Genomic DNA, 12,653 nt, shown 5'->3' on the forward strand with positions numbered 1-12,653 from the left:
CATGAGATTGTGATCTGAGCTAAAAGGAGTCAGTCACTTAACTGAGCCACCTATGTGCCCCTAGACAGTTTTCTTTATACGTGCAGTTAAGTACTATGTTTCTTAAACTGATTTTTAAGAGTTTTGATTAATAGAACTTCTTGCAGCCATAAACTAAAAAGTGATCCAAATTAGGAAGGAAGTTAGGCCGTCAGATTTGGTGTGTTTTACCTTTCTGTTTTCAGTCTCAGCATTACTAGGTCATGATTTGTCAGGTGTTTTTTCCATCCAAGAAAAGGGCACTTGTAGCCTGCAGAAAACACTGGAAATGCTATTGGAGAACATAGCCGAGGCAGCGGCATCCACAGAGCAGGGGTGGCAGTGTGTGTTGTCAGGATGCCCACTGCTGTCCCGTAACCTGCTGACTCTCATTCTGTGCAGTGCGGCTTCCTGTTGTGGTGCATGGCCCCAAGCCCTTCTAACGGGGCGGAACTGCTGTATAAGCGCGTCATCCATCCTTTCTTCCTGAAGCATCAGTCCCAGGTGGACACTATGGTGAATGACTTGAAGGACAAAGCCAAAGAAACTGTAGATACCATCACTAAAGAAGGTAAGGCCCAGGGGCAGCTGGGTTCAGCAGGTGAGAGGACATGGGAAGTACTGGGCCCAAATAACAAGCTGCTTCTCCCCTTTCCTATCAGCTTTCCTCAGCCAAATGCTGAGGCCACCCTGGGATTTCTTTACTAATACTTTGCCTGTCGCCCTTTACTTTTTCCAAGATTCTCCCACCATGCCACATTTAATGCACTGTTTAGTCAGCACATTAGGAAAAATGACTTTCCTGTGGTGGGCAGAGATTTTAGAGAATCATCTGTGTTTATATACCAGTACAATCTCTTTAATTCATTTCAGGTTGAACTGTTTCAAATTGCTTTTGTTAGAGGTCAAGAGAATGCCCTTTCAGGTATCCAGATTCATTCATTCATTCAACAAGTATTTATTTCTTGAGGTGCTTAATATGTGCCAAGCATGTTCATAGCACTGGGGATGAACCAAACAGACCATACTACTTGAACTCATGAAGCTTATACTCTTGTTGAGAGATACACAGTAAAAATTTAAAATTACATGATAGAGTATACAGAGAAAAATAAAGCAGATAGATAGGGAATACCAGGGCTGAAGGGAAAGGTACAATTTTAAATAGAGTGATTTAGGGTATCCTCACCAAGAAGACTATCCTGAATCAGACTTGAAAGAAACCATGGGGAAGAATGCTCTTGATAGAACTGCATGTTTAAACTGGAGGCAGGAGCAGTATGGCTGGAAGGGAATGATCTAGAGGAAGAGAAGAAGGAGATAAGGTCAGAGAGGTTGGAGAGTGGAGGCTGGAAGACCGATCAGGTAAGGCCTTATAGGCTTTTGTAGAGGCTTTGGCTTTAACTCTGTGAGGTGGGGTGTTGTTGGAGAGTTTTGAGCAGAGGAGCAACATATCCACCCTGTGTTTAACAGGCCACTGTATTAAGAATAGACTGAAGGGGGATGGGGAAGAAATCAGGAGACCAGTTGTAAGGTGTTTGCAGTGATCCGGCTGGAGAGGACGATGGTGGCTTGGCTCATAGTAGTAGCAGTAGGGGGTGAGAAGTCATTGGATTCTTGATATGTATATTTTAAGTGTTTATTTATTTATTTCTGAGAGTGTGGGGAAGGGGCAGAGAGAGAGGGAGAGAGAGAATCCCAGGCAGGCTCTGCACTGTCAGCATAGAGCCTGTTGTGGGGCACGACCCCACAAACCATGAAATCACAACCTGAGCCAAAATCAAGAGTCTGTTGCTTAACCGACTGAGTCACCAAGGAGCCCCAGGATTCTTGATATATTTTGAAGGTAGAACCAATAGGATTTGCTTATGGACCAGGCATGGAACATGAGAGAGGAGTCATGCATAAAGCCAAACTTTTCAGCCAGAACACATGGAAGGATAGAATTGTTGTAGAGATGGGGAAGACTAGATAGAGCAGGTTTAGAGGGGAAAATAAGGAATTCAGTTCGGGACATAACTTTGAGGTGTCTATTAGGTACCTACATGGAGTAGTCAGGCAGCTAGTTGGATATATATGTTGAGAATTCAGGAGACAGGTTTGGGCTAGAGATATACATTTGGGGGTCACCAGCAGGATAGTAATCATGGGACTAGGTGAGATTATTGAGTGAATGTAGTTAGAAAGATGAGGTCTGAGGCGGTGGCCCCCAATGTTTAGAGATTGGGGAGATGGGGAGCAACTGACAAAGTGGACTGATAAGGAGCAGTCAGTTGTGGTAGCAAGAAAACCATGTGACTGATGTCCTTGGGGCCAAGTAAAGAAAGTTTCAAAGTGGGGAGTGGTCCATTGTGTCACCTGCAAGTTAGGTAATGAGTGAAAACTGACCATTACACTTGGCAGTGAGGAAGGCACTAGTGATCTTGACAGAACAGTTTATGGAGTGGTCGGACCCAAATGCTGATTGGAATGGATTTGAGAGATGGGAAGCAAGGCTGAGAGAATGTAGGTCTTTTGGGAAATTTCCTGCAAAAAGGAGAAGACTGTGGCCGCACCTGGAAGAAGGAACTAGGGTCCTAAGGATGTGTTTTTTTTTCTTTTTCCTAAAGTAGAAGGAACAAAATATGTCTGAAAATTAGTGGGAATGATCCAGAAGAGAGCAAAAAGTGGGTATGAGTGAGGGAAGAGCTTCTGGAGCTCCATCCCCAGTTAGACCAGAAGAGGTGGGAACCAGAGTAGGAACAGGACTGGCCATGGGGCACAGAGGTTGAGAACACGAGTAGAGATGCTGGCAGGTGAGTGCCTGTGATGGTGGGTGCCTACAGAAGGGACTTTCCCACTGCTTCCCATTTCTCAGTGAAGTAGGAAGGTCAGCGGAGAGGATGGGGAAGATGGTGATAGAAAGAGATGGTATGAAATAGGTACCTAGGACTGGGGTCAGCAGACGTTTTCTGTGAAGGGTCAGATAATAAATGTTATTTTTTGTAGGCCATCAGCTCTTGCTTGGGACTCTCAGCTCTGCCACTCTAGTGTGAAAGCAGCCCAGATGAGTCACACAGTGAGTGTGACCATCGGTTGCTGGCCACTCCAGGACCATGGGAGAGTGGACAGACTGGGGCAGTGCCACATGACTGTCAGGAGTATTACAGGCTCATTTGAAGTTGTGTCACTGAACTTAGTGAGGCCAGTTGACACACACAGCTCCGCAGCTGCAGAGCAGGTGGGGCTCTGTGCCAAGGCCAACTGAGTAAAGAACCATGAAGTGAGAGAGGGACCAGGGAGTGTTTAGTGTCTGATGGTGGAACTTCAACTGGCCAAGGAGGGAAGGGACGGTGGAAAAGGTGGTGGGGGAGGACTCTGAATCAGTAGAACAGAGGGCGTGTGCTGCACAGCTGGGCATGGTGGGGGAGAGTGGGATGCTGGACACTGAGATTATAGAGGGACTTCGGTCACAGGTAGTGATGAGGATCATGGAATGAGTGCCTGGGGTTGGGAGAGAGGTGGGGGTTGGTAGGATGGAGCGTAAAGGTTATTGGAGGGGACAGCTGAGAGGCCAGGATACTGGCAAAATACTGAAATCACCAATAACTAAAATAAGTTTGGAGTTAAAATCTTAAAGAAATGAGGCAGCGTAACCCAAGAGTCTGAGATGACTGGAAAAAGAAAGGCTGGTATCAGATATAATCTGATGCCATGAGATTCTGAACGTGGCAATGGAGAACAAAGACAGCTTACCAAACCCTCCAGACCCACTTGTACTAGGGTCAAGGAAGAAAGAAAAATAGCCACCACCTGAGAAAGCAGTGTTCTCAAGAGACAGCCAGATTTCTGTAAAAGCAAGAAGGTGAAAGAAACATTCGGAGAGATGGATGGGGATAGAGGAGGTTTTGCTGATGAGTGGGTCTTGAGTTCCAGAGGGCACAGAAAGGGTTTTATAAATTGGACAAAAGTAGTGAGGGATGTAGACTTACCATTTTGTTTGGAGAGCTCTGTGGTAATTAGAAAGTGGGAGAGTACTGACCTGACCACTGGGCCAGTAAGATCCCCAAGACAGCTCTCCAGCAGTGTGGATATGTTCTCCCTATTGCCCTTCACACACTTCTCTCTCCACTGGACTTCTCCCCCAGGCATACAGCTCCAGTCTACTTGCATTCCTTTTTCTACAGTTTTAAGTGTTTTCTGACTTGTTGCCTTCATGTCCTCCCACCTGGGGATTGCCAGTTTCCTTTTAAGAAGTTTCCTTCCTGTTCCTTGCCTCAGCCAAAGCAGCAACCTCTGGCGATGTCACTTCTGTCTAGTTCACTCACATTGCTTAGACCCTTGGTTCTCTTAGATGTCAATACTCTAAAATCCAATTTTACTTTGATACATTGCTAAACAGGAGTGTAAGAATGAAAATAAATTAGGAGGGACTTGCATGCTGACCCATTTTAGACTTCAAAACTTCTGGATTCCTCAGGAAGTAAATTTTTACAATGGGCTAGTTAAGAGAGAGGCTGCAATTTCTTGTTAACTGTTCAGCAACTTTAAGTGAAGGGAGAACAGCCTTCGGGCAGCTGGTGAACAGGGAAGGACTGGCAGTGCTTCACCCTGGGCCCCATCAAAAACAGGTGCACTTTGTGGATTCTCCCAGGAGGCCCTGGAGGCTTCCATAACACCCCCATCCCCCATCTCACACTCCACACTAGTTCTTACAGCATATTCCATGTCGCTTGGTAATTAGGAAGAGGAAGGCTTAGTCTCCCACAGATACAAGAATATTTTCTTGATGAATGTAGTATCTTGCCACCAACTCAAACACTTAGAGGGAAATGGTGGCACAATGAAGAGAATATAAAGGTGTATAAATATTCCATCATTTCTGAGGTGTAGGAAGGAGGAATTTCTGTGATTTTTTTTTTTTTTTTTTTTTTTTTTTTGGGACAGAGAGAGACAGAGCATGAACGGGGGAGGGGCAGAGACAGAGGGAGACACAGAATCGGAAACAGGCTCCAGGCTCCGAGCCATCAGCCCAGAGCCTGACGCGGGGCTCGAACTCACGGACCGCGAGATCGTGACCTGGCTGAAGTCGGACGCTTAACCGACTGCGCCACCCAGGCGCCCCTGTGATTTTTTTTGTCACCATGGGATAGATGACCTAGTTGTCATCAGACTGAGACATAGTCAAATTAAACAGGTGAGCACCCAGACACAAACAAGAATTTCTTGCTTGTACAGAGGAGCACTACATGCCCAGGGAATCCCTGCTTCTTGTGACACCTGAAGGAGGACAGACGGCTTAGAGGAGACGGTTACTGTACAGGGTTAGGCTAGACGACCTTAAAGAAATATGCTAGGGTACTCAGGATCTGTGCTCTGAAGAGGTCTCTCTCTGGTCCACTTCCTGGAAACTCTCTCAGCCCTGCCACAAACCTCAGTGTGTTCTCATCTGGATATGAGTCATCCAAGTTGCTATCTAGTCACTACATTAGGCACAGAGCTGGCATTACAAATAGTCTTGACACAGTTTTCTTCCCTCCTAACAGCCAAGAAAGCAGCAGTGAACTTACTTGGTGAAGAAAAGAAGAGCACCTAACTGCTGACTGGATGAGACCTTTCTGCCCTCTCTGTACCTGCCTATTAGCGCTTGATGTTATATTAGGGACTGTGGTATAATCATTTTAATAATGTTGCCTTGGAAACATTTTTGATATATTAAAAAAAGGAATGTGTGTTTTTTTGGTTTCTTTTGCTTACTTTTACTGTCTATGTACATAGGGGGCATTTAAATTTAATGCAATGGGCAGCGTCCAAATTTTTGGAAAATAAATTTTGCCTCTGGGAAGGAAAAGACATGTGTTACCATCCTGTAGGAAATAGAAACTTGAAATTCTATATCCCACAGGCTTTGTACTTCAACAGGCTCTCTCTGCATGCATTTTCTCTGTACTTCTATTTTAGGATACTCTTTAAGGTTGTACTTCATGTAATGTACAATTTTGTATGGAATGTTTTTAATGTATTTGTGCATACATATGTGTAGGGAAATGTTACTGTCTGACTGTGACATGTATAATGCTCACAGGGAGCGCCTGCCAAAAGCTGAAGGTTCCAGTGTGCTGGTGTGATCTGTTAAATAATATCTCAGAAAATTAAAAAAACAAATACTGATATTTCCAGTGAATAGTTAAGTGATAAGTGAAGTTGGGTGGGGGTTGGCCTGGTTGTTTCGCTAACTTTGTAGCAGCTGAATACCAGAATAGATGTGTAAAGCAGTCACTTTGGTGATAGATGGGGAAATGTACACACACACACACACACCAATAATACACAGCTCCCAACTTCCTGTAGAACTAGTAATGTCTTGTGGCCTTTAAAAAAAAAGCTGATTATAAACTTTAGATTTGTCTGTTTTAAGATGCTATAACAGAAACCATTCCTGGTTTCTTCTACAAAGCTGAGTAATATGTTGGTTTAGTCTTGTTTCTTTACTAGTCTTTTTTTTTTGTTTTGTTTTTGAAACTAGCCTAAGGAACCTCTAGACTTTCCCACCTCTTTTTACAGGTATGTTGTTTCTGTCATTAGCAGCTACATGCTAATGATGACACCAGGCTCTTAGAGCAAGGCTGGGAGAATGAAAGGATGATCTAACCTATATAATCCAGTTGACAGTGAAGTCAAACTGCTTTCACCTTCTTTCTCTGGCCTTTAAAGTCAAACAAACAAGAGGCCTCCCTGGTTTAAATTTCAGTCATTTGTGGTCCATTTAAATGCCTTCATCTTTATACTCTGTTTTGATAAATTGCAGATAACCACATAGTTTAAGTACAGAATAAAAATTTAACATTAAGGTTTCTGGTTTGATCTGCCAACTTACAGGAACTTCAAAAACTGAGCATCCTTCTGAATTAGACTACACTGACCAAACAAAACCAAGTATAACAAAACAAGTTTAATTATCCCATCTGTAAAATACTTTTTAAGGCAAAAAGGAGATAATTAGCTCTCCTTTGGATAACGGGTAAGATCATAATGAAATCTCGTGCTGTAAAAAATACCAAAGATATCAAAAATTAGGGACAATATCAGCTAAATGTTATAATATGGATCACGTTATTTATTTTTTTCCTGTAAGACAGTGGTAATCATAAGGCATCTTATTAAACTTACCTTAAAGGAAAAAAAAACTTAGAAAATAAGCAATTAATTATCAGCAGAAAATCAAGCCTTAGATTAAAAAAAAAAAGTTCCTCCAGGAGTACTTAAGTTCCTTTCCCCATAATAAAGTACACTTTTCTTGGTGGCAGAAGGATGAAAATTAGCAACTTCTAGCATACAGAATATATAATCAGGTTGTCAGCATGTAGAATATATAACTTTCAGTATACAAAATACCAGGCAAGAGGGGGAAGCATACAAGTTACTATTGCTCATAACTACTTACAGGCTGATACCAGTTTAAAAACTGCTATAGTAAGAAAATATATTCTGAATGCAATTATTTTGTCCTTACAGCTTTTTCCTGCAGTGCATTCTGTAAGAAATTTAAGTTCCTGTTTTTGGCAAAGTGTACATACTAATGACAGAAGTTAATGAGTTGAGCAGATGTGTCTGTTTAAATTTCCCAGATAACATATCGCCATGGCTAGAGTATTTGAAAAACTAATTGAGCCTGTGTCTGGCTAGAAGACAAGCATTTATGTGTACATGAATTGTGTTTCATGGGTAAAATCAAAGAATCTCCCCAACAGTTCTTCCCTTACTTGAAAGCTTTCAGATCAACAGTTACTGCTACTCTGGGGAAAGTTTTCTATCCATAGCCTGAAGAAAATGAGCATAGCCATTAAATAAGTTATCACCCATCCTGAAGATGTGATATATTAAATGGAAATGGATGTAAATAAACTTCTCTCACTGAACTGTTATGTTTCATTTTATTTTCTGGGGCTTAAGAGAATCTAGGGGGCGCCTGGGTGGCGCAGTCGGTTAGGCGTCCGACTTCAGCCAGGTCACGATCTCACGGTCCGTGAGTTCGAGCCCCGCGTAGGGCTCCGGGCTGATGGCTCAGAGCCTGGAGCCTGCTTCCGATTCTGTGTCTTCCTCTCTCTCTGCCCCTCCCCCGTTCATGCTGTCTCAAAAATAAATAAACGTTAACAAAAAAAAAAAATTAAAAAAAAATGTCTGCTTCTGGAGGGCATGCTTTGGTCAGCTTTGTCTTCCACATCTGCTTTTACATGTCTGTATGTCTAGAATCATGGTGTCTAGAGTAAAAGTTCACATCCTGAGCCATCAGATGATATTGTTATACATAGTACAGTAGGAGAGTAATTATGTTTGAGAATGACCTTCATTAAATCTTTTTCTGGCTCTTTATTACAATATTAGCTTATAAAATCTATAATATACATCTCATAGAGTATTAAGAGCAATAAGAAGTTTCTTTGGTTAAATCAGTTGGTTTTCAAACTTCAGTGTGCATTGGAATTTCTCTGCAGGGGAGGGGATTGTTCTAACAGATTGCTGGTCCCATCCAGAGTTTGTGATTCAGTAGGTCTGGGGTGGATCTGAAAAATTTGCATTTCCAATAAATCCCCAGGTAATGCCGATGGTCCAGAAACCACACTTTGAGATAAAAACGTTGGGTTAGATAAACGCTACCTCTACACTTAGTTTACAGTGGTTTTTAGATCTGGCTGCATATTACAATCACCTGAGCAGCTTTCCAAAAATGCTGGTATCTCCCTTCACTACCAGACATTCTGGTATCTACTGTGATACCCAGGTGCCAGTATGCTTTTAAAACTCTAGGGTGATTCTAACATGTAGCCAGTGTTAAGAATTTGTAGAAACTACTGGGGTCAAGAATCCCAAGGTCTGCAGTTTACCTTCGCTCATATTGGTTCACCAGGTCTGTTTCCTAATGTTGCTATAACACATTGCCACAAATTTAGTGGCTTAAAACAGTATAAATTTAGTAGCTTACAGTTCTGGAGATCAGACATCCAAAAGGGTCTGCATTCCTTCTGGAGACTAGGGGAGAATCCATTTCCTTGCTTCTTTCGGCTAGAAGCTGCTTGCATTCATTGGCTTGGGACCCCTTAGCACTCTAGCTTCTACTTCCCTTTTATAAAGATCCTTCAGATTACAGTGGGCCCACCTGGATAACCACTACTTTCTCCAGCTGAAGATTCCTAATCACACCTGCAAGGCCTTTTGCCATATGAAGTAATATTCACAAGGGGTTTTTTTGGTGGGAGAACAACACATTATTCTGCCTACCACACCTAATCTCTTTGGTATAGACATTTCATTATAGGGTGCCTGCATGGCTCAGCTGGTTGAGCATGTGATTCTTGATTTTGGCTCAGGTCATGATCTCACAGTTCGTGAGCTCAAGCTCTGCATCCTGCTCTGCTCTGGGAGCACGGAGCCTGCTTGGGATTCTCTCCCTGCCTCTCTCTCTGCCCCTCTCCCACTCGGTCTCTCTCTCTCTCTCAAAATAAACATTAAAAATTTTTTCATTATAGGGGCACCTGGGTGGCTCAGTTGGTTAAGCATCCGAATCTTGGGTTTCAGCTCAGGTCATGATCTTGCGGCTTACAGGTCAGCCAGGCTCTGCGCTGACAGTGTAGATCCTGCTTGGGATTCTCTCTCTCTCTCCATCTCTCTCTGACCCTCCCCTGCTTTTACTCTCTCTCAAAATAAATAATAAACATTAAGAAAAAATTTTTTTCATTATAAAGTCACCCGCAATATCAAAATAACCACAAAGAACAATCTTAATGTTGGGAGGGAACTAAAAATTTTAAAAAAGGAATAGTGAAAAAACACCTTATCTTCTTTCAGGTGAAAGAGATTGTCCTCGGGGCGCCTGGGTGGCGCAGTCGGTTAAGCGTCCGACTTCAGCCAGGTCACGATCTCGCGGTCCGTGAGTTCGAGCCCCGCGTCAGGCTCTGGGCTGATGGCTCGGAGCCTGGAGCCTGTTTCCGGTTCTGTGTCTCCCTCTCTCTCTGCCCCTCCCCCGTTCATGCTATGTCTCTCTCTGTCCCAAAAATAAATAAAAAACGTTGAAAAAAAAAAATTATAAAAAAAAAAAAAGAAAGAGATTGTCCTCCAGAGATAGTAAAAGGATTTTTGGAGTGGGGAGGACACAGGCAGAGTCAAGGGACGGAAGTTGTAATAAGAACTGGATTGACTCAATGGTAAGACCCATTTCCCCCACTCCAACTTCTCCCACTGGATCCCCAGGTCTTTATCCTCCTGGGAGCTTGTTGGACTCTAGGGAACAGGTCAGTCTAAGAAAAAACACTTCTGATCTTGGAAATGTCCCCTAAAAGAACATCTCGCCCAGATATCCCTTTAGTAAAATTCAGTCTGCAAACCTTTCTTATGTGCTCAGAACTTCTAATCAGCTTTTTGGTTTGTCACTCAAAAAGCCATCAATCTATAACCAAAAAACCCTGGTCTAAGGAAAGCCACTTAATATGACAGGGATAAAAATAAAAACCACAACCACCACCAATGAAATGAAATCGAAAACAAAAGAATATAAAGCATACCCCCTGAGAACAAAATGCTAGAAAAAGGAAATATTCAGACAACAAGAAAGCTTGAAGAAGCTGAAAATATAAGAAAAATGAACAGTTCAATAGAGGGGTTGGAAGACAGAGCTGAGGAATTCTAGGAAATAGAATATAAAGACAAAGAAATGGAAATAAGAGGAAAAAAAGATGAGAAAATTTGTGAACTAGTCCAGCACATCTAATATCCAAATAAGGAGTTCCACGATCAGAAAGAGTTCCACTGATGAAATTTTCAAGAAAATTCCCAGAACTGAAAGACACAAGTTTCCAGATTGAAAGGCCCATTAGGTAGGTACCCAGCACAATAGACAAAAAAGTCCAAAGCCACACTATTGTGATATTTTAGAATATTGAGATGTTGTGAGTTTCAACAAGAAAAATGTGAGTCACAAAAGATCATTAACTAGAATGACTTGGACTTCCCTTCAGCTAAAACATTAGTCAGAAGACCACGATGCAATGTCCTTGAACTTCTGAAATAAAATGACTTTCGATTCTAATTCTATACTCAGCCAAACTGTGTGAGGGTAGAATGACATGCAACGCCTAAGAACATTTACCTCCCTTGCATTTTTCCCAGAAGATCCTGAAGATGGGCTACAAACAAGGACGTAACCCAAGACAGAATGCACAGGATTCCATAATACAAGATACCCAAAACAGCAAAGCAGTGAAGCAGGTCACTCTGGATGCAGAGTGAAGCTGTGCACTAAGCCTAAAGGGTAACCAGTAGAGATTAGAACCAGGTAAAATGCTCCAGAAAAGACTTCTTTAAAAAGATGAATTAAACGGACATGAACAAACTTTTTTTTTTTTTTAACGTTTATTTATTTTTGAGACAGAGAGAGACAGAGCATGAACAGGGGAGGGGCAGAGAGAGAGGGAGACACAGAATCGGAAACAGGCTCCAGGCTCTGAGCTGTCAGCACAGAGCCCGACGCGGGGCTCGAACTCACGGACCGTGAGATCATGACCTGAGCCGAAGTCGGACGCTCAACCGACCAAGCCACCCAGGCGCCCCTGAACAAATTCTTTAAAAGGATATTTTTTGACAGCTGATACTGTGTGGTTGAGTTAGTGATAAATATTTAAAAAACTAATAAAATAATTAGATCTATGGAAAACACAAATCCAGAAAACAAAAATAACAATAGCATACTTCAGTGTTTCTCACTGTAATGTGCATAAGAATCCCTTGGGGACCTTTTAAATTCTGGGCTGGGGCCAAAGATTTTGCATTTTTCACAATTTCCCAGGAGAGACCAGTGCTGCTGGACCACTGACCACACATTTGAGTAGCAAAGTATTGCATGGTTCAGCTATGAATGGAATACAGGATTGTAATGTGAACTCTGAATACTGATTAAAGTTATGAAATATAGCGGTAGGAGGGAGGGATAGGAAGCATACATTGGGGGATAAAGGAAGGAAAACTAAATCGTTTTCTTCAACAGATAGAAGTTAATGCCTAAAAAACAAACGGGCGCCTGGGTGGCTCAGTCAGTTAAGCATCCGACTTTGGCTCAGGTCATGATCTCATGGCTCATAGGTTCGAGCCCCACATCAGGCTCTGTGCTGACAGCTCAGAGCCTGGAGCCTGTTTCAGATTCTGTCTCCCTCTCCCTCTGCTCCTCCTCTGCTCATGCTCTGTCTCTGTCTCTCTCAAAAAGAAACATTAAAAAAATAAATTGAAAACACACAAAAACTAGCTCGCTCTTTACATTATCTATAATATTGATAACAATAAAGTCCTTAAAAAGTGGCCAAAGGATGTGAACATAACTCACTGAAATAAATACAAATGGCATTTCAACATAAAAATAAATGCTCAGTGTTGCTCATTAGAAAAGACTGTGTTTTTTACTTGATTGGCAAAGAAAAGTTCAATCATGCACTGACTGCAACAATGTGAAAAGTTCAATTATACACTGATTGCCGCATTACAGAAAGAGTCCCGAAACCTTTCTGACAATCCCTATTGCCCCATAACCCAAATAATTTTAGACTCTGGTCATCTTTCTGTGAGAAATCTTTTTTTTTTTTTTTTAAGTTTATTTTGAGAAAGACAGAGAC

The 12,653-nt window shown here is 42.2% G+C and overlaps 1 protein-coding gene across 1 annotated transcript in view; it reads left to right on the top strand.

Moving 5' to 3' along the window:
• Positions 1-5,734, top strand: part of REEP5 (receptor accessory protein 5) — a 37,095-nt gene extending 31,361 nt beyond the window's left edge. Inside the window, exons 4-5 of the mRNA XM_058724921.1 lie at positions 421-589; positions 5,544-5,734. Coding sequence (XP_058580904.1) covers positions 421-589; positions 5,544-5,593 — 219 coding nt within the window. The 3' untranslated portion in view covers positions 5,594-5,734. The remainder of the gene's footprint in view (positions 1-420; positions 590-5,543) is intronic.
• Positions 5,735-12,653: the final 6,919 nt, after the last annotated feature.

Source organism: Neofelis nebulosa, chromosome 1 (genome assembly GCF_028018385.1).
Source record: "Neofelis nebulosa isolate mNeoNeb1 chromosome 1, mNeoNeb1.pri, whole genome shotgun sequence".
Classification (NCBI taxonomy): Eukaryota; Metazoa; Chordata; class Mammalia; order Carnivora; family Felidae; genus Neofelis; species Neofelis nebulosa.